Source organism: Hylobates moloch, unplaced genomic scaffold (assembly GCF_009828535.3).
Source record: "Hylobates moloch isolate HMO894 unplaced genomic scaffold, HMol_V3 SCAFFOLD_7, whole genome shotgun sequence".
Classification (NCBI taxonomy): domain Eukaryota; kingdom Metazoa; phylum Chordata; class Mammalia; order Primates; family Hylobatidae; genus Hylobates; species Hylobates moloch.
This window is the reverse complement of record NW_026652282.1, coordinates 43,674,897-43,696,734: the sequence shown is the minus strand read 5'-3', so window position 1 is coordinate 43,696,734 and position 21,838 is coordinate 43,674,897. Positions and strand designations below refer to the sequence as shown.

At 49.3% G+C, this 21,838-nt stretch overlaps 1 protein-coding gene across 2 annotated transcripts in view; it reads left to right on the top strand.

Annotated features, from left to right (window-relative positions):
- GRIPAP1 (GRIP1 associated protein 1) overlaps window positions 1-21,838 on the top strand; it is a 28,750-nt gene that overhangs the window by 3,189 nt on the left and 3,723 nt on the right. For both annotated transcript variants that reach the window (XM_032756908.2, XM_058441533.1), the window contains exons 4-22: window positions 866-892; window positions 1,709-1,816; window positions 5,433-5,583; window positions 7,907-8,091; window positions 8,285-8,332; window positions 9,015-9,046; window positions 9,136-9,183; window positions 9,308-9,407; window positions 10,816-10,893; window positions 11,095-11,187; window positions 13,587-13,721; window positions 15,104-15,199; window positions 15,534-15,746; window positions 15,878-15,991; window positions 17,101-17,178; window positions 17,282-17,377; window positions 17,502-17,558; window positions 17,660-17,759; window positions 20,543-20,673. In XM_032756908.2, coding sequence (XP_032612799.1) covers window positions 866-892; window positions 1,709-1,816; window positions 5,433-5,583; window positions 7,907-8,091; window positions 8,285-8,332; window positions 9,015-9,046; window positions 9,136-9,183; window positions 9,308-9,407; window positions 10,816-10,893; window positions 11,095-11,187; window positions 13,587-13,721; window positions 15,104-15,199; window positions 15,534-15,746; window positions 15,878-15,991; window positions 17,101-17,178; window positions 17,282-17,377; window positions 17,502-17,558; window positions 17,660-17,759; window positions 20,543-20,673 — 1,890 coding nt within the window. The remainder of the gene's footprint in view (window positions 1-865; window positions 893-1,708; window positions 1,817-5,432; window positions 5,584-7,906; window positions 8,092-8,284; window positions 8,333-9,014; window positions 9,047-9,135; window positions 9,184-9,307; window positions 9,408-10,815; window positions 10,894-11,094; window positions 11,188-13,586; window positions 13,722-15,103; window positions 15,200-15,533; window positions 15,747-15,877; window positions 15,992-17,100; window positions 17,179-17,281; window positions 17,378-17,501; window positions 17,559-17,659; window positions 17,760-20,542; window positions 20,674-21,838) is intronic.

Below are 21,838 nucleotides of genomic sequence, written 5' to 3'. Positions count from 1 at the left end.
ATTGATTAATTTTAATTTACTTTTAATTCATTTCCAATTTCAGTTACTCATTCTCATTCACTGACTTTTAATTAAATATTCAAATCTATCAGTAAATCCACCTCGAATCTGCCTCCCATCCTCTACTCACATTCCTGCCTTGTGCTCCTACTTCCCATCTCTGTCCTGGTCCAGTTGGGAAAATGAGAGCAAACCTACCTCTCAGATCCTCTAAAGATGAGATAGGATATAACCTATTGTGGCCCCTCAAGACATTCAAGGTCCTCCTTTGTCACTGCTCTGTCCCCATATCTAGCCATACCTAGCACAATGTTAATACGTAATATGTGCTCAATAAATATTTGTTGGATGAACGAATACAGTATGCAGAAAATCCGGCAGTCAGGAAGCTGCACTTCTCTTTGGTAGGATGCTGATTCCCCTAAGCTGGCAATGCTCTTGGCTGCCCAGCAGGGGAGCGACAGTTTCCACACTGCGTGGGAGGGACCCACAGAGACATGTATGGACAGATGTAACAGTGAAGCCACAGTTTCTGAGCCTGGAGATCCAGCCCATAAATGGTTAAATACCAGGGCATCTCCCTACCTCCCCCATCCCTCAACCAGCCTCAAGAGCTTCCAAGAAAGGACTATTTATGTGTGCTGGGGCCCCAGGGCAAGACTTGCATTCATTCATTCACTCATGCACTCATTCCATCATTCCTTTGGGCTCCAAATTGTCACACATGTTCTGTGGTTGAAGATGCTCCCATCCTGCAACCCCTGTCATCATTGTCCTCCCAAAACGCTTGGCACAATTGTCTCCATATCCTAGTAAGGCAGTCCATCCCTGTTCACTTTAGCTCTCTTCCCACCCACCCCTTTAGGCACTGAGCAAGAGCAAGAAAGCTCAGGTAAGGGGATCCTTTGTGGGTGAGTGTGACTGGGAGATGTCTTGGTGGGCTGTTTCTGTATGCTGAGATTTCCTCGTACTGGCCTTTCTTTCTCTGTGTGCCTTTACGTCTGCTACTACCTCACTGCCATGTGTTGCTGTATCTGTCCTTGTTTCCCTGTATTTGTCCTAACTCTGTGTCTCTTTCCTTCTCTCTCTTTCCATTCTTTTCTCTGAGCCTCTTTCTGTCTCTGTCTGTCTTCCTGTTCCTATCTCTCTGACTCGTTTCTCTTCCCAATCTTCTCTTTGTCTCTCTCCCTCCTGTTCCTGTCTCTGTGATTTCTCTTTTTTCTGCTGTCTCTCTCTAACTCCTTGTTTCTCCCCCCCATTCCTCTCTCTTCCTAACTCATTTCTTTTCCTGACCCCTCCTTCTCTTCTCCCTGTTCTGTTCTCTCCCTGTTGATTTCTGTTTGTTCTTCTCTCCATCTTTTTCACTCTCTCCCTCCCAATCCCTCTCCCCCTCCCAATCCCTCTCCCCTTTTCTATCTCTCCCCCTTTCCCCATCTCTACCTCCTCTCTCCCCTATCATTATCTTCCTGTCTTTTCCTCCACTGTCTTCCTCCCTGTATTCCCTTCTCTCTACCTTCCCATGTCTTTATCTTTCTTTCCCTGTCTCTCGTTTTATCCCTCCCCATGTCTCTTTCTCCTATGTCACCTCATTCTCTGTACCCTATGTCCTCTCCCACCCATGTCATTTTCTCCCTCTCTCTGTTTCTTTGCCTTACCTCCCTATCCTTTTTGCCCTTGCTGGAGTCCTGGCCCTTGTCTGCCACTGCAGGAAGTCGAGGTATTGCTGAGTGAAAATGAGATGCTGCAGGCAAAGCTGCACAGCCAGGAGGAGGACTTCCGTTTGCAGAACAGCACGCTAATGGCCGAGTTCAGCAAGGTGCTGGTGCCTGGGATAGTCAAAGGGGAAATGAGGGGTAGGGTTCATCTGGGCTGAAACCTAACAGCAGCAGAGAGTGATTGGACAGGGTCTGTCCCTGGAGCACTGTCCGTGGTGCTGAAACAGGTCCTGGATTGCTGCTGGGGGGCAGTAATTTGACAGATGGGACCACTCACTCTGCTGGGATTAGAAGGCTTTGAGCCCTGAGGTCACCTGGTTCCTGGCCAAGTCACTCCTTTTATTTGAGCCTCAAGTCTCCATGTGTATAATGTGGGGTTGATGCTGTGGTGCTGCAAGGTGTTGGGGGGTTTTAGGCAGAGTTCTTATGCTTAATATAGGATGGAAAAGTGTTCGAGGTTCTTCCCTTTTCTCTTTCTTCTCTTTATCTGACCTGAGCCTGGGGTTCTACCTCTTCCAGATAATTCATCCTGGAGCTACTAATTCTATCTCTCCATTGATTTTAGTGTCCCATCTGTTTCTAAATCTACTGGGCAGTTGGAGACATTGTCTTTTGTTCCCTCATCTGTCTTCTGTATCCACAGTTAATAATTGTCTATGTTTTTAGTGTGTTTTAAGGAAAAAAGTCTCATGGCAACAAATTTTTTTGAGATGGAGTTTCACTCTCGTTGTCTAGGCTGGAGTGCAATGGCATGATCTCGGCTCACCGCAACCTCTGCCTCCTGGGTTCAAGCGATTCTCCTGCCTCAGCCTCCCGAGTAGCTGGGAGCACAGGCATATGCCACCATGCCTGGCTAATTTTGTATTTTTAGTAGAGATGGGATTTCTCCATGTTGGTCAGGCTGGTCTTGAACTCCCGACTAAAGGTGATCCACCCGCCTTGGCCTCCCAAAGTGTTGGGATTAAAGGCATGAGCCACCGTGCCCGGCCCAAAAATGGTATTTCTAAGGCTCCATCTGAGAATATAGTGCCTATGACCTTAAAAAAACAAAACCGAAAATAACCTTTAAGCAGGTACAATACCAGGAGAGGCAGTTGAGCAAGTAGTAGTTACCAGCAGGGACTCTGGAACCAGAAGGCCTAGATTAAAATCTTGGCTCTACCTTTTACTAACTGTAACCTTGAGGAAGTTACTTAACTTGCCTGGTTCTTGGTTCCCAAATGTTTAAAATGGAAGCCATGATAATAACAGTACCTGCCTCTTCACAGGGCTTTTGTGAGGATTAAATGAATAAATGCATGTAAATAACTTAGAACAGAGCCTTGCATGTAGTATCACCTATGGAAGCATTAGTTATAATATTATCCTTCTATTAACTCATCTTCCCTCTAAAATATTTGACTTTTTAAAAGTTTTATGGCTGGGCATGGTGGCTCACGCCTGTAATCCCAGCACTTTGGGAGGCCAAGGCGGGCGGATCATGAGGTCAGGAGATTGAGACCATCCTGGCTAACGTGGTAAAACCCTGTCTCTACTAAAAATACAAAAAATTAGCTGGGTGTGGTGGCACGTGCCTGTAGTCCCAGCTCGGGCGGCTGAGGCAGGAGAATGGCTTGAACCCGGGAGGCGAAGGTTGTAATGAGCCGAGATTGCACCACTGCACTCCAGCCTGGGCGACAGAGCAAGACTCTGTCTCAATTAAAAAAAAAAAGTTTTATGTCCACCCTGTGGCCCTGCTTTGCCTTAGCCTCTAGCACTTATCATCTGCTGTTTCTACAGCCGCCTTCCTGGTCTCTTCACTTCTACTTTCTTCTACTTAGTTCACACCACAGAGGCTGTTCTGACCTGCAGATTTTACGACATCACTCCTTTACATAATATATTCCAGTGCCCCGGTCCTGCTCCTAGTTCAGAGCCCCTGGTATTCACATAACTGCTGGCTTCACTGACTGACTCCTCACTGCTTCCTGCCTCCAGCCTCCATGGTATCATGATTCTTGCAGAGTGAGGCAGGGGCAGACATTCTTCCATAAATCCAGCTTGTTTCCCTGCATCTGCCCTGGGCCAGCACTGGGCTAGTCGTAGAGACTTCCTACATAGTCCCCTTCCTCCTCCAACTCCTCCCAGGAACTGGAAGTGCTTGCAGAGAGAGCTATGTTAAACCTGCCACCACCCCTTATTCACTAGGACATTTCAGCTTAATTGTTCCTTCAACAAATAGTTACTGAGTACCCACCACTTGCTCTATGTTCTAGAAATACAGTTGTAAGCAGCACAGAATGATCTCCTATCTTGGGTAGCCTACATTCTGGGGGTGGGATGAGGAGAAAGATGGTAACAGTAAACAAATAATACTAGTAGCTGACATTTATATGGTGTTTACTGTGTGCCAAGTCCTGTTTGAAGTACTCTACATTATTAACTCATTTAATCTTTGAAATAAGCCTATGAGATATTAGTATCCCTATGTGACAGATGAGGAAAACTGAGTTCCAGGGAGATTAAGTAATTTGTCACACAGCTAGTAAATGGCAGAGTAGAAATTCACATTCAAGCAGTCTGGTTTCAGAATCTGTGCTTGTTACAAAAGAAAATTGTGATTAGTACTAGATAAGAAAGAAATGAACAGTGCTGTGACAGAGTACTGGAATTTTCTGTGTTGAGGGATACTACTTTAAAGGTGACATCTGAGCAGAGCACTGAGGGATGCAAAGAAGGCAGTTAGGTGAAGAACTGGATGAGAGGATTGGTGTTCTGGATAGAAAATATTGCAAGCAGGCCAGGTGTGGTGGCTCACGCCTGTAATCCCAGCACTTTGGGAGGCCGAGGCGGGTGGTGGATCACCTGAGGTGAGGAGTTCGAGACCAGCCTGGCCAACATGGCGAAACCCCATCTCTAATAAGAATACAAAAATTAGCCGGGCATGGTGGCGCATGCCTGTAGTCCCAGCTACTCAGGAGGCTGAGGCAGGAGAATCGCTTGAACCCGGGTGGTGGAGGTTGCAGTGAGCTGAAATCGTGCCACTGTACTCCAGCGTGGGTGACAGAGCGAGACTCCATCTCAAAAAAAAAAAAAAGAAAGAAAATATTTCAGGCAATAAAATAAAAATTTTCTGTAGGCTTCAATATCCTCATCTGAAAATGGGGACAAGGGAGTTTCTCAGGACTGCTTTGAGAAGTGTACTTCAGCCAGGAGTTGGGCAGGGGGCTGGCTTAGTTGTATTGGCATTGTATACCTCTCCAAGACTAACGGCTGGCAATGCAGGAGCTGTCATCAGTGTTGGCCCTGGAAATGCCCTGCAAGCTCTTTGTGGTGCTTAGGATGAGAGGGAGCTATCTCTGGGCCTAGGATCCAGCCCTTCACAGAAGAGGGGTTGCAGTGAGGCTGTCTGTAGCACTAACAACTTCCAGAGGAGCCTGAGGTATTGGATTGCATCTCTGAGGTTGGGAGTAGGAAGAGGAAAATGGTTTTTGGTGTCCTCATACTTGGTATGCTCTTGGTATTCTCTGACTCTGCCACTTAAAAGATGTGTGAATTTGAAATTGTTTAACATCTCTGTGCCTCAATGTCCTTATTTGTAAAGTGGGAGGGCACCTATATCATAGGGTCATTATGAGAATTAAGTGAATTGTAAAGTGCATGGACAAATGCTATATAGGTTTCAGCAAATACTGCTCTGATTCTCTGCTTCTCTGCCCCTTCTCTTCCTCTGTTCAGCTCTGCAGCCAGATGGAACAGCTGGAGCAAGAGAACCAGCAACTGAAGGAGGGGGCTGCAGGAGTAGGGGTTGCCCAAGCTGGGCCCCTCGTGGATGGGGAGCTGCTGAGGCTACAGGCTGAAAACACAGCCTTGCAGAAGAACGTGGCAGGTGCATAGAGGCCCACCTGGGGATGCGGAGACGTTGGGGCTTGAGTAGGGCAAGGAAGGCCGTCATCCTCTCAGGGGAAGGAGAAGGGCTTCAGAAATAGGGTTGGCCCATGCCCTGTGTGGCTTTGGACAAGCCATTTCACCTCTCTGAGCCAAAGCCTTATCATCTACACAGTGCATGTAGGGATGTCTGTCACCCAGAAGATTGTAGTAGAGATAAAAGGTGATATCATTCTGCATTAGTTCAGTGTCTGGTACCTAGCAGATGTTACAGATTAGCAGCTTGAATGTCAAAAAGGAGATATTTGCGGCTGGGCGCGGTGGCTCATGCCTGTAATTCCAGCACTTTGGGAGGCTGAGGTGGGCGGATCGCAAGGTCAGCAGATCGAGACCATCCTGGCTAACATGGTGAAACCCCGTCTATACTAGAAATACAGAAAATTGGCCGGGCACAGTGGCGGGCACCTGTAGTCCCAGCTACTCTGGAGGCTGAGGCAGAATGGTGTGAACCTGGGAGGCGGAGCTTGCAGTGAGCCGAGATCACACCACTGCACTCCAGCCTGGGTGACACAGCGAGACTCCATCTCAAAAAAAAAAAAAAAAAAGGAGATATTTGCTAAGTGAAAAAATGAATGGAGTGTTGGGAAGATTCTGAGCCCAGATTGTAAGTGGGGTCTGGGATGAAAGCTGAAAGAAAGCTTGATAGAGTGTGGGAGCATGTGGTGTGTGGAACTTTGGAAAGCAGCTGGGACTTCTGTGGTGGTGGATGCTGGTTTCATGACCGGGAGGGAGACTTAGTAGAATGTGAGTAGGAATTAGGAGGCTCTAGGAGGGATTCAGCTGTAAGTCAGTGGTGGCATATGGTGGGCATGGCCTTCAAGGGCTGTGGGTGGGGCTTGAAGGATTAAGAATGGGATTTGTGAAACCAGCTTGGGCTAATTTAATAGTAAACAAAATCTTAGTGGTTGATAGGGCTTAAAATATTTGTGAGAGCCTGGGCACAGTGGCTCATACCTTGATTCCAGCACTCTGGGAGGCCGAGGCAGAAGGATCTCTTGAGGCTAGGAGTTCAAGACCAGCCTAGGCAACATAGCAGGAACTTGTGTGTACTAAAAATAAAATAATTAGGCCAGGCACAGTGTTTCACACCTGTAATCCTAGCACTTTGGGAGGCCGAGGTGGGCAGATCGCCTGAGGTCAGGAGTTCAAGACCAGCCTGGCCAACATGACAAAACCCCATTTCTATTAAAAATACAATAATTAGCCAGATTTGGTGGCAAATGCCTGTAATTCCAGCTACTTGGGAGGCTGAGGCAGGAGAATCACTTGAACCTAGGAGGCAGAGGTTGCAGTGAGCCGAGATCACACCACTGTACTCCAGCCTGGGTGACAGAGAGAGACTCAGTCTCAAGAAAATAAACAAATAAATAATAAAATAAAATTAACTGGGCATGGTGTGCACTTGTAGTCCCAGCTACTTGGGAGGATCGCTTGAGCCCAGGAGTTTGAGGTTGCAGTGAGCTATGATTGTACCACTGCACACCAGCCTGGGCAACAGAGCAAGACTGTCTAGGGAAAAATATTTTTTTGAGACGGAGTCTCGCTCTGTCACCCCGGCTGGAGTGCAATGGCTCGATTGCGGCTCACTGCAACCTCCGCCTCCTGGGTTCAAGCGATTCTCCTGCCTCAGCCGCACGAGTAGCTGGGATTACAAGAGTGTGCGCCACCACGCCCGGCTAATTTTTGTATTTTTAGTAGAGATGGGGTTTCACCATGTTGGTCAGGCTGGTCTTGAACTCCTGACCTCATGATCCACCTGCCTTGGCCTCCCAAAGTGCTGGGATTACAGGCGTGAGCCACCGTGCCCAGCCAGGGAAAAAGATTTTTGGGGGAGGCTGAGGTGGGAGGATTGCTTGAGCTCAGGAGTTCAAGACCAGTCTGGGCAATGCAGCGAGACCTTGTCTCTACAAAAAAATCAAAAAATTAGCCCGGCATGATGGCACACACCTCTGATCCCAGCTACTTGGGAGAGTAAGGTGGGAGAATCACTTGAGCCCAGGAGGTCAAGGTTGCAGTGAACTGTGATCATTCCACTGCACTCCAGCCTGCGTGACAGAGCAAGTCCCTGTCTCAAAAAAAAAAAAAAAAAAAAAAAATGTGAGAGGCATGGATAGAGCTGAACCTTCGTCTTTTAGGCATATGGTCATTTGGCACAGGGACTCTGCCACCTGAGGGGTTGAAGGCCAGTTCTCCCTCTATTCGAGGCATGGCAAGGGACTTCAGAGGCCACCTCATCCATCATATATCCCTGTTCTACTCACCAGCCCTGCAGGAACGCTATGGGAAAGAAGCCGGGAAGTCCTCAGCTGTCAATGAGGGCCAGGGGGACCCCCTAGGGGGCCCGGCCCCCACCGTCCTGGCCCCCATGCCGTTGGCAGAGGTGGAGCTAAAATGGGAAATGGAGAAAGAAGAGAAGAGATTGCTCTGGGAGCAGCTGCAAGGCTTAGAGGTGAATCTGGGTCTGTTGGAGCTGGAATGCCAGAAGGCAGGGCAGATGTTCTACCTCTGTCTATAGTCCCACGGAGATGGCTGTGACATCACCATCTTGTGGGCTGATGGGGTGAGGGAGGCAGGAGGGCGGGGGAAGGCTTCTCCTTGTCCTTGCTAACAACAACCCTCCCATCCCTCATCCTTCCCTGCAGAGCTCAAAGCAGGCCGAAACATCCAGGCTGCAGGAGGAACTTGCTAAGGTGCGGCTGCTTGGCTCTTTCCCATTCTACTCCCAATCTGCTAGATTCTTTCCCATTCCATTCCCAATCCTAGGGCAGAAGGGGCATTGTACCCCATCAAAGCCTAGGTTTCACCATCTGTGAAATGGAGAGACTCACACCTATGTCTCAGTTACTTTCAGTATGGAATGAGCTAATGTGGTCCCACTATATCTTGTGCATGATAAGTTTCATCCCATCCATCTCCTCTCAGCTTTGCCCATTCACTCATTCATTCATTCATGCAAGCATTTACAGACTCCTGGCTCTTATCTTAGGACCTGGAGACCCAGGGGTGCGGCACCCAGTCATGATATCCTGCTTTCCAGGCCTCCCAGCCTAGCCATTCTATAACATGGCCATTGGTCACTATGTTGGGAGCATAAATACTGGGCTTTGGAGCCTGAAGGATCTGGGTGGAGATAATATTGTTGTTGCTGACCCGCTGAGCAACCAAATTACTTAACCTTTCCAAGACTCAGTTTCCCCATTTGTAAAACTGATACTACTCACTTGTCAGGGCTATTTTGAGGATTCCACAAGACAACATAAGTAAATCCTGGCTTCCAAAAATGACTTAATAAGAAGTATCTATATTTATTAATTTTAGGTTTGTCTTTATATTATTCTCAATGTTATCACTTGTCTGTACCCCTCTCCCCAGCTCTCCGAGAAACTGAAAAAGAAACAAGAAAGGTAAATTTCTTTTTCCCAAGGGTACTAGGGGCCGAGGGGGGAATTAACTTACGGAACTGACCCATCTACATCTGTCCTTCTGTGCCCAGTTTTTGCCGTCTGCAGACAGAAAAGGAGACTCTATTTAATGACAGCAGGTAACTGCCAGATTTGCGGGCATTGGTAGACAATTGGGACAGTGCCCAGTGAAGACTACAGGGGCAGAGCTAGGAGACTGGGCCTCAAGCCATGCCGAACACACCCCCTCCCCATCACTCCTAGGAACAAGATTGAGGAATTACAACAACGGAAGGAAGCTGATCACAAAGCCCAGTTGGCTCGAACCCAGAAGCTGCAGCAGGAACTTGAGGCTGCCAATCAGGTGATGGGGGCTGGGTTCTGAGATCCCTGGGGTAGGGACCAGGACTGGGAGCCTGGAGAGGTCTGAGGTCCATGGAGGCTGATTGGGGAGTCTGAGATTTCCTGTGTTGGAAATGGGTTCTAGGGCCCCCCAGGAGCTAGGAAAATGGAAACTGGAGAGCCCTAGGAATTGTTATAGGAGTCTTCATGAGTGTAAGATCTCAGGGGGCTAAGGACTTAGGGGGCTGTGTGCTATAAGTTTGTGTAAATATGAAACTCCTGGAGGTTTGAGACCACAGTCTGGATGAATCTGTGGTCACTAGGGCCTAGGACCAGGAATTGGGGTAAGTCTGAACTCCCTGGGTGCTGGGTGACTTTGAAATCTTTAGGGGCTGGGATGTCAGTAAATTTGGGACTCCGAAGGGCTGAGGACATGGCTGGGTAGATATACAACTTTCAAGGGTGAGACAGTTGGGGCTGAAGGCTGAGTGCATTTGAGACCCTCAGGATCTGGGTGCTGGCTTGGGCCTAAGACACCTAGGAAGTGGGATCAATCATATGGGCTAGGTAGTCCTGAGATCCTTGGGGGCTGTGAACAAAAAGCTGGTCAGTTTGAGACCTCCAGGGGCTGGAGCAAAAGTTTAGGTGGGTTTGAGGCTCCTGAGGACTGGGGGCTGGATGATTCTGAAGCCTCTGGGTTTCCTTCTAGAAAAGGTGAGTCTGAGGTCCCTTGGAATGGAGGATATGGTGGCTTGTGGTTCTGAAGTCCCTAGAAACTGGGAACATGGGATCTGAGACAGGAGTCTGGGTAAAGCTGAGACCCCCAGGAACTGGTGGTTAGCTGGGTCTGAAGATCCCAAGACACTGGGGAGCAGAGTGACAGGTGAAGGGGTCAGTCTGAGAGTTCACCAGGACCTGGAAACTAGGAGGTTGTGAGTTTGAGACCTCTAGGATCTGGGACTATGAGTTTGGGTGGATCTCACTTGGGAGGTAGGGACGTGGGAGATGAGTGTGTCTGAAACCGCTGGTGGCTGGGATTGGGAGGCTGGGTGAAGCTGTCATCCTTGGGTGCTGACTACATCTGAGATCCATGGGGCTGTGTCTGAGAATCCTGGAGCTCCCAAGCTAGAATCTGGGTGAGTATGAGACCTCTTATGGATGGGAGCTGAGTAAGTTTGAACCGCGTAGCAGCTAGGGCCGGGAGCCTAGATGTGCCTGAGATCTTGGACGCTGGGATAGAGGGGTTGACTGTGTCTGAGGCCCCTGAGGGTAGTGACCTGGCGTCTGGGTGAACCTGAGATTGCTGCTAGCTGGATAGTCTGAGACCCACAGGTGCTGAGAATATGCTGTTGGGTGGTCGGAGAGTCTGTACGGTTATATGCACCCCAGGAGAGGCTGAGGTGTAAAATGGGCTCCCCTGGTCTCCACAGAGCTTGGCAGAGCTGAGAGATCAGCGGCAGGGGGAGCGCCTGGAACATGCAGCAGCTTTGCGGGCCCTACAAGATCAGGTATGTTGTACTGGGTGGGCTCAGGGAGCTGGGGTTCAGGATGGGGGCAGCCTGAGTGGGTACTACATAGGCAGGCAAGGTCCCAGGGGTCCTGCTTCCCCCAGGCCTTCGTGTGTGTGTGTGTCCTTTCTTTCTTGGTCGTGGGTAGGTTCTGTCCCCCTGTTCTGGACCCACTCTCACGTGCTGTGGGCGTGGGGCCAGGTATCCATCCAGAGTGCAGATGCACAGGAACAAGTGGAAGGGCTTTTGGCTGAGAACAATGCCTTGAGGACTAGCCTGGCTGCCCTGGAGCAGGTAAAGAACACCTGGGGGCCCTTGCTGATTCCTCTCCGGTTCCCCCATCTCCATCTGCTTCTGGTCCACATCAGGGTAGGGTGGTCTGTACCCCATGCTGTTTCCTATCTTTATTTCTGTTGCTCCTTTCTGTTGGCGTCCAGCCCTCTTCTCTCTGGCCATCCAACCCTACTTTTTTTAACTTTTAAAAATTTTATTGGGGAGGCTGAGGCAGGAGAATTGCTTGAACCAGGACCCAGGAGGCAGAGGTTGCAGTGAGCCGAGATCGCGCCACTGTACTCCAGCCTGGGCGACAGAGCAATATACTCTGTCTCAAAAAAATAAATAAATAAAATAAAAAGGGCTTGGTGGCTCATGCCTGTAATCCTAGCACTTTGGGAGGCCAAGGTGGGTGGATTGCCTGAGCTCAGGAGTTCAAGACCAGCCTGGGCAACATGGTGAAACCCCATCTCTACTAAAATACAAAAAATTAGCTGGGCATGGCAGTGTGTGCCTGTAATCCCAGCTACTCAGGAGGCTGAGACAGGAGAATCTCTTGAACCCAGGAGGCGGAGGTTGCAGTGAGCTGAGATCGCGCCATTGCACTCCAGCCTGGGTAACAGAGCAAGACTCCATCTCAAAAAAAAAAAAAAAAAAAAAAGCCGGGCACAGTGGCTCACTCCTGTAATCCTGGCACTTTGGGAGGCCGAGGCGGGCAGATCACCTGAGGTCAGGAGTTCAAGACCAGCCTGACCAACATAGAGAAACCCTGTCTCTACTAAAAATACAAAATTAGCTGGGTGTGATGGTGGGCACCTGTAATCCAAGCTACTCGGGAGGCTGAGGTGGGAGAATCGCTTGAGCCCAGGAGGTGGAGGTTGTGGTGAGCCGAGATCGTGCCATTGCACTCAAGCCTGGGCAACAAGAGTGAAACTCTGTCTCAAAAAAAAAAAAAAAAAAAAAAAACTTATTGGCCGGGCGTGATGGCTCACACCTGTAATCCCAGCACTTTGGGAGGCAGAGGTGGGTGGATCACCTGACATCAGGAGTTCAAGACCAACCTAGCCAACATGGCGAAACCTTGTCTCTACTAAAAATACAAAAATTAGGCCAGGCGCACTGGCTCACACCTATAATCCCAGCACTTAGGAAGGCTGAGACGGGCGGATCACATGGGGTTCGGAGTTCGAGACCAGCCTGGCCAATATGGTGAAACCCCATCTCTACTAAAAATACAAAAAAAATTAGCTGGGCATGGTGGCGCATGCCTGTAATCCCAGCTACTCGGGAGGCTGAGGCAGGAGAATTGCTTGAACCTGGGAGGCAGAGGTTGTAGTGAGCCAAAATCACGCCACTGCACTCCAGCCTGGGTGACAGAGCGAGACTCCATCTCAAAAAAGAGAAAAAAAAAATATTTTGCAGAGACAGGGTCTCACTATGTTGCCCAGACTGGCTTAAACTTCTGGCCTCAAGCTATCTTCCCACCTCAGCCTCCCAAAGTGCTGAGATTATAGGTGTGAGCCACTGTGCTTGGCCTGTCTCTGCTTTTCTTTTTTTTTTTTTTTTTTTTAGACGGAGTTTCGGTCTTGTCGTCCAGGCTGGAGTGCTATGGCACGATCTCAGCTCACTGCAACCTCCACCTCCCGGGTTGAAGCGATTCTCCTGCCTCAGCCTCCCAAGTAGCTGGGACTACAGCCGTGTGCCACCATGCCCAGCTAATTTTTGTATTTTTAGTAGAGACGGGGTTTCACCATCTTGGCCAGGCTGGTCTCGAACTCCTGACCTCATGATCCACCCGCCTCGGCCTCTCAGAGTGCTGGGATTACAGGCGTGAGCCACCACGCCTGGCTTCTGCTTTACTTTCTTTCTAGTTTCTCTCTAGTAAAGTGCATGAAATGTACTAATCTTAAGTGTACACTCAGTGAATCCTCTCTTCCTCTCTCTCTCTCTCTCTCTCCCTCTGTCTCTCTTTCTCTCTCCGCCACCATAGCCACCACCCAGATCAAAGTATAAAGCACTTTTAGTACCCCAGAAGGTCCCCTTTACCCCTTCAAAGTCAGTACTCCCCCAGAAGTAACCATTATTCTGATCTCTAGCAACATAAGATTCATTTCGCTTGTTCTTTAACTTCATATAAATGGAATCAGCTGCTCTTTGTCTCTGACTTCTTTCTGGTAGCACTATGTAAGTTTATCCACGTGCAGCACAGGTCTGTTCTCTTACTGTTGCGTGGTATTCCATTGTATGAACATACCACATTTACCCATTCTCTTCATTGTTTTTCTGTTTGAAATTTCCTCTCTCTTCCTGGTTCTCTTCCCACCTCCCTCCCTGTTTCCCTGGAACTAGGAAGCTCATACCCTGTCCCTGGCCCCTGGGGTCCCTTTCACTCTACTTCTCATCACCACTACTTTCTCCAGATCCAAACAGCAAAGACCCAAGAACTGAATATGCTCCGGGAACAGACCACTGGGCTGGCAGCTGAGTTGCAGCAGCGGCAGGCTGAGTATGAGGACCTTATGGGACAGAAAGATGACCTCAACTCCCAGCTCCAGGTAACACCTTTGGCTCTGGTCTGTCTCTTCCTAGTTCCCTAGTAATGGCCCAGTGAAGTCCCCAGTAAGGTGGAGTGGGAAGACTGGAGTCAGGAGGACCTAGGTTCCAGTCTGGCTCCCTAATTATTAGCACCTGTGTGTTCTGGGACAAGTCATTTCACTTCTCTGAAACTGAGCCTCTTCAGTTAGTTAGGATATCAATTCTTTTTCATTTTTTAAATTTTTATTTTATTTTATTTTATTTTTTTGAGATGGAGTCTCGCTCTGTCACCCAGTCTGGAGTGCGGTGGCATGATCTCGGCCCACTGCAAGCTCCGCCTCCTGGGTTCTCGCCATTCTCCTGCCTCAGCCTCCCGAGTAGCTGGGACTATAGGCGCCTGCCACCATGCCTGGCTAATTTTTTGTATTTTTAGTAGAGACGGGGTTTTACCGCGTTAGCCAGGATCGTTTCGATCTCCTGACCTCGTGATCTGCCCGCCTCGGCCTCCCAAAGTGCTGGTATTACAGGCGTGAGCCACCACGCCTGGCCTCCTTTTTTTTTTTTTTTTTTAGATGGAGTCTCACTCTGTTGCCCAGCCTGGAGTGCAGTAGCGCGATCTCAGCTCACTGCAACCTCTGCCTCCTGGGTTCAAGCGATTCTCCTGCCTCAGCCTCCTGAGTAGCTGGGATTACAGGCGCCTGGCACCACGCCCAGCTAATTTTGTATTTTTAGTAAAGACGGGGTTTCACCATGTTGGTCAGGCTGGTCTTGAACTCCTGACCTCAGGAGATCCACCCGGCTCAGCCTCCCAAGGGATATCCATTCTGATTCCATAATAGAAACCAGAATAATAATAGATTAAATAAGATACAAATTTAGTTCTCTCTCATTAAAAGTTCAGGGATGGAATGATGGCTTTCCAGTCATCTGTGACCCAGGTTCTTTCTCCATTGCTGTTCCTCCACCTTCAACACAAGACTTTTATCTTGGCATCCAAGACGGTTGCTGAAGCTCCCCGACCACCATGTTTGTATTCTATCTGGAAGGAAGGAGGAAAGGGGCAGGGAAGAGTGTGCCCCTTTCCTTTAAGAGCATAACCTAAATTACACTCACCACTTCCGCATACAGAAATAAATCACATGGCCACACCTAACCATAAGGGAGGAGGGGAAACATCTGCTAGACAGCTGTATGCCCGATGATAAATTTTATTGCTAGGGAAGTAAGGGAGAATGAATACTGGGGAGCAACTAGCAGTCTCTGCTATATTTCTTATCCAGAAATTGAGATCACAATACCAACTTTACCAGGGAGAAGGGAGATGGTCTACCAGATGGTCCTGGGTGACTAGCACCTACTGGATGTTCTTTATCAAACTCTTTCCCTTTGGTGTCTGCATTAGGAGTCATTACGGGCCAATAGTCGGCTGCTGGAACAACTTCAAGAAATAGGGCAGGAGAAGGAGCAGTTGACCCAGGAATTACAGGAGGCTCGGAAGGTAGGGGGACATGAGGGTTGAGGGGAGAGGATGGGGGGTAGGAATTGGCTCAGTCCATGGAGATGGGAGGAGGTGATATAACCAAATATGTGGGGATAGGAGGGAAAGGAAAATTGACTGGTTTGTGGTTGACCAGTTTCTTGGCCAAATCCATGAGAGTGGGAGGGGAAAGAAAGAAAGTGACCAGTTCTATAAGGATGGGTGAGTGCCTTAGCCATTTCAATGGGGATGGGAGGGAGTGGAGTTTGACTAGTTCCTTGGGCATGGGAAGAGGGTTGGAGGCCTTTTTTCGATGTTGTGGAAGGAAGTTGACTGCCATCGTCCTGTGCCCCAGAGTGCTGAGAAGCGGAAGGCCATGCTGGATGAGCTAGCAATGGAAACGCTGCAAGAGAAGTCCCAGCACAAGGAAGAGCTGGGAGCAGTTCGTCTACGGCATGAGAAGGAGGTGCTGGGGGTGCGTGCCCGCTATGAGCGTGAGCTCCGAGAGCTGCATGAAGACAAGAAGCGTCAGGAGGAGGAGCTCCGTGGGCAGATCCGGGAGGAGAAGGTGGGTGGGTAGATGACGATGCCCTTCTTCCTCTAAAACCTGGGAACCACTGGCTGATAGGCCAGTGGGTGGCATGCATCAGGTGTCTGCTCCTCTGCCTGCCTGGCCCATGACAGTCTGCCCCATCCCAGGCCCGGACACGGGAGCTGGAGACTCTCCAGCAGACAGTGGAAGAACTTCAAGCTCAGGTACACTCCATGGATGGAGCCAAGGGCTGGTTTGAACGGCGCTTGAAGGAAGCTGAGGTGAGTTGGTGATGCCTGGTGAGGAACAAAGGCTGATTGGGGCCCTCATGTCAAACCATAGAAGCAGGAGTGGTCAGGCCCTGGAACTTCCCGAGATTTTTTGGACTTAGGGATATCCCCACAGTCCCCTGGCTCAATAGCAGCCCTCTGGAGTGGATCAGGGGATGGCCATCAGATAGGACAGACTGTCACGTGTTAAGGCTGCCCTGCCTTTGTGCAAATTTGGAAAGGCACCTTTCTCCTGAAACTGTACTTTGTCAGGAAATTAATGCGATACACTGATGTTATTTGAACAAGAACCTGCTGGGTGTGGTGGCTCACGCCTGTAATCCCAGCACTTTGGGAGGCTGAGGTGGGTGGATCACTTGAGGTCAGGAGTTCGAGACCAGCCTGGCCAACATGATGAAACCCTGTCTCTACTAAAAATACAAAAATTAGCTGGGCGTGGTGGCTGGCGCCTGTAATTCCAGCTACTCAGGAGGCTGAGGCAGAAGAATCACTTGAACCGTGGAGGCAGAGGTTGCAGTGAGCTGAGATCGTATACTGCACTCCAGCCTGGGTGACAGAGCGAGACTCTGTCTCGGAAAAAGAACCTTTGTTGCCATTTTCTGGAAATCTCATAATACATTGAAAGGCAGTGTCATGTAGCAGTGAAGAGCACAGGCTGGAGTCAGTTGTTTGTCTAGGTTTGAATCCTGGCTGGGCCATTTCCTAGCCGTGTGACCTTGAGTAAGTTATCTGACCTCTCTGTGGCCTGTTTTCTTCAATGGTAGAAAGGGGATAACAATAATATCTACCATCTAGGTATTACGGGAGGATTATAGAAAATGAGTTAATATATGTAAAACCCTTAGAACATTCTTGGCATGTAGTAAGCACTGTGTTATGTTTTGTTAAATAAAATAAAATGTAAATGCAAATCTAAGTCAACCATGTGAATGGTGCAACTTTAGATGTGACACTTCTGCATATTGCCTAAGGGCGTGTGGGGTTCCCTGCAGGAGGGTCATTTCTGCATACCTCTGGGCCCCCATTGCAGTCCCTGGTACCCCTAACTGGGCATGATACCTACTGGGGGGCTGTGGCCAGACCTGGGACTTGTCTTGTAGGAATCCCTGCAGCAGCAGCAGCAGGAACAAGAGGAAGCCCTCAAGCAGTGTCGGGAGCAGCACGCTGCCGAGCTGAAGGTGCCTCTCGCATGATGGTGTTCCTCTCTCCAGACAGTGATGGGCCCTCCTGGGAGGACAGAGGCTTCCCAAGCCAATGCCTAAGCTGCTTTCTGCTTTGCAGGGCAAGGAGGAGGAGCTACAGGATGTGCGGGATCAGCTCGAGCAGGCCCAGGAGGAGCGGGACTGCCACCTGAAGACCATTAGCAGCCTGAAGCAGGTCAGCGGGTCCCTGCACATCCCCAGACACACCCCTGATCCTCAGTGTGCAAGAGGGGCAGGGAGGGAGCACGCTTCAGGCAGCCCTTCTGGCACCCGCCAGCCATGCCTGCTTTCTCCCACAGGAGGTGAAGGACACAGTGGATGGGCAGAGGATCCTGGAGAAGAAGGGCAGTGCTGCGGTAAGACGGAGGGGTGCCCAAGCACGGCTCCCTCCTACCTGTAGCCTGCCTCCTATAGGCCCACTGGGCCTCAGTCCTCATCTTACCCCTGTCCCCCACAGCTCAAGGACCTCAAGCGGCAGCTGCATTTGGAGCGGAAACGGGCAGATAAGCTGCAGGAGCGGCTGCAGGACATCCTCACTAACAGCAAGAGCCGCTCAGGTGAGGGACTAGGACAGGGAGAGGAGGCTGAGGCAGGGCCTGGGCCTGCAGGCTGCAGGTTAGTCCTGCATCTTCCTCAGCTGTGCTTTCCTGCTTCTGTCGCTCTGGAACTCCATCTGTCTTTTACCTTTTCTCTGTCTCTCCTCTGATTGTTTCTCTGCATTCTCTCTTTATTTCTATCTTTCTGTCTCGTTTTTGCCCTGTCTCTTCTCTATTTCTGTCTCTGCCTCTGTCTCAGTTTGTTCTCTTTCCTCTATATTTGCCTTTATCTCCTTGCTTTCTTTCTCTAGTTTTCTCCTTTTCTCTCTCTCTCTTTTTTTTTTTTTGAGACAGAGTTTTGCTTTTGTTGCCCAGGCTGGAGTGCAATGGTGTGATCTCGGCTCACTGCAACCTCTGCCTCCTGGGTTCAAGCAATTCTCCTGCCTCAGCCTCCTGAGTAGCTGGGATTACAGGCATGCACCACCACGCCTAGCTAATTTTGTATTTTTAGTAGAGACGGGGTTTCTACGTGTTGGTCAGGCTGGTCCTGAACTCCCCACCTCAGGTGATCCGCCCGCTTCAGCCTCCCAAAGTGTTGGGATTACAGGCATGAGCCACTGGGCCCGGCCCCCGCCCTTTCTTTTCTCTGTCCCTTTATCTCTTCCCGCCACTCTATCTCCTCTTCCTCTCTCTTCTGTTTATATCTCTTTCTGTCTCCTCACTGTATGTACTACATTACACACTCCCACACCTCACTTGGCGTTTCTAAATCTATTGTATACAATCTCTCATTCTATAAATCTCCATGCTCAAATACAGGGTCCCTGATATAAAACTCCCCGAGTCTCTACCCTCCAGAAGCCCCCAGCTGAGCTAGGGAGACAGACTTATACACAGCCAGCAACACTGTGGTGTTTTCATTATACAGCTAATCCAATCTGTTATTTCTGCCACTTCAAGCAGAAGACACACACACACACACACACACACACACAACTTTAGTTGCTTCAGCCTTTTTTTAGACGGGGATGGCCTATAAATACATTTAAAAGTAAAATGCAGTGATGGCTCTGGTGCATCTCTTAGATTACAGACTCAGAGAAAACTTGGTCCCTTGTTCCCCCACTCGGGATACCTATGGATCCCCACTCAGTCACCCCACCCTTGCCAGAGATCCTTGAGGGCTTTAAGTGATGTGGCAAAACAGATGTGTATCTCTCACCAAATCAATTTCTCTCTGAGGCACTTGGTCTCCTGAAGTAACCTTTCTTTAAAAAGGAGTTTTGTTTCTGTTTTATCACAGATGAATGTAAGAATCTTGGGAAAGGTGTAATCCCAGCACTTTGGGAGGCCAAGGTGGGTGGATCACCTGAGGTCAGGAGTTCAAGACCAGCCTGGCCAACGCGGTGAAACCCCGTCTCAACTAAAAATACAAAAAAATTAGCTGAGTGTGGTGGCGGGCGCCTGTAATCCCAGCTACTTTGGGAGGCTGAGTCAGGAGAATTGCCTGAACCCCGGAGGCAGGGGTTGCAGTGAGCCGAGATTGCGCCATTGCACTCCAGCCTGGGCGACAAGACTGAAACTCTGTCTAAAAAAAAAAGAATCTTGGGAAAAGTTACAATTGTATACCATACATTCAATACATTCACCTTGTCCATTAGATTAAACTGAGATTGAGATTTAGGTGCGTGGGTACAAGAGCCTGCTTGCATCTTTTTTTTTTTTTTTTTGAGACAGAGTCTTGCTCTGTCACCCAGGCTGGAGGGCAGTGGCGCGATCTCGGCTCACTGCAACCTCCGCCTCCCGGGTTCACGCCATTCTCCTGCCTCAGCCTCCCGAGTAGCTGGGACTACAGGCACCTGCCACCACGCCCACTTAATTTTTTGTATTTTTAGTAGAGACGGGGTTTCACCATTTTAGCCAGGATGGTCTCGATCTCCTGACCTCGTGATCCACCCACCGCAGCCTCCCAAAGTGCTGGGATTACAGGCGTGAGCCACCGCACCCGGCATCTTTTTTTCTCTCTGTCTCTGTCTCTGCTCTGGCTCACTTCTTTCTTCAGGGTCTCTGTTAGTTTCTGTCATCTGCTCTGGCTTTCCATCTCTGGCATTTTCTTTCTGCAAGTGGATGTGCCCTGTGCCCTCTCTAGCTGTCTTCCTTTCTCTGAACCCTGTGTCCAAGTGTGTCTGCCACTTGAGGCTCATGTGTACCCACATCGTTGTCTTTCTCCAACCTCTTCCGTTTTCTCCTTCTCATTTTGTATGTGTTTCTCCAGAAAGGCAGCTCTTTCTTTTCTTTTCTTTCTTTTTTTTTTTTTTTTTTTTTTCTTTTTTTTTTTTTTTTTTTGAGGCAGAGTCTCACTCTGTCACCCAGGCTGGAGTGCAATGGTACGATCTCGGCTCACTGCAACCTCCGCCTCCCGGGTTCAAGCGATTCTCCTGCCTCAGCCTCCTGAATCGCTGGAATTACAGGCACACACAACCACACCTAGCTAATTTTTGTATTTTTAGTAGAGACGGGGTTTCTCTATGTTGGCCAGGCTGTTCTCGAACTCCTGACATCAAGTGATCGGCCCACCTCAGCCTCCCAAAGTGCTGGGATTACAGGTGTGAGCCAGTGCGCCCGGCCTCAGCTCTTTTTTCTGTCTCTGTCTCTCCCTGTCCTCCTGTCTGCTTCTGCCTTTCCCCATGCCCAGGTGTCTCTCTTTCCATCTCTGTTAAATCTATTTCTGCCCCTTCCTGCTGGTTGCTGCCCTGGGACTCAGGGGTATTGGGGCTCAAGTTTCTCTTCCCTCCACTGCCCAGGCCTTGAGGAGCTGGTTCTCTCAGAGATGAACTCACCAAGCCGGACCCAGACAGGGGACAGCAGTAGCATCTCCTCCTTCAGCTACCGGGAGATCTTGCGGGAAAAGGAGAGCTCGGCTGTTCCAGCCAGGGTAAGGGGAAAGGAAGAACCTACAGCTCCAGCTTCTCTCAACCCAAAAATCTGAGAACCCCTCCCCTTTTCTCCTCACCTAAATCCATCTCCTACTTTGGGCGCAGCACACATATTTTCTTGTCAACTTTTCCCCAAGCCCACCAACTTGGATTCAGATTGCTACATGCAGGACAGGCCAATCATTCTCTCTCTCTGACTTTCTATTTCATCATCTGTGGGCTAATTCCCCCTTCTCTGGTGCCATAAAGTATGTGGCTCATAGTAGGTGCACCATCCAAGGAGAAGGTCCCTTTTCCCAACTTGTAATGATCACTAATTATTATTGCCGGCTGTCATGTCAGCCTCCTTACCAGCCACTTTCCTTTGGAAATAACTTTTTTATTGTTCCACAAATAGTATGTGCGCGGCCGGGCGCGGTGGCTCACACCTGTAATCCCAGCACTTAGGGAGGCCGAGGCGGGCGGATCACGAGGTCAGGAGATCAAGACCATCTTGGCTGACACGGTGAAACCCCGTCTCTACTAAAAATAAAAAAAAATAAAAAAAAATTAGTCGGGCACGGTGGCAGACGCCTGTAATCCCAGACACTCAGGAGGCTGAGGCAGGAGAATGGCGTGAACCTGGGAGGTGGAGCTTGCAGTGAGCCGAGATAGTGCCACTGCAGTCCGGCCTGGGCAAAAGAGCAAGACTCCGTCTCAAAAAAAAAAAAGTATGTGCACATTGTAGTACATTTTTTAAAAACCACAAATGAGCAAAGATTTTTTAAAATCTTAAATGTCTGGCCGGGTGTGGTGGCTCATCCCTATAATCCTAGCACTTTGGGAGGCCAAGGTGGGCGGATCACTTGAGCTCAGGAGTTTAAGACCAGCCTGGGAAACATGGTAAAACTCTGACTCTATTTAAAAAAAACAAAAACAAAAAAACCTTGAATGTCAAAAAAAAATAATATTTTCATCATCCAGAAGTCACCATTATAAATTCTTAGTTCAGGGCTGGGCGCGGTGGCTCATGCCTGTAACCCCAGCACTTTGGGAGGCTGAGGCAGGCAGATCACTTGAGGTTAGGAGTTTGAGAACTGGCCTGGCCAACATAGCAAAACCTCGTCTCTACTAAAATACAAAAATTAGCCGGGCGTGGTGGTGCGTGCCTGTAGTCCTAGCTAC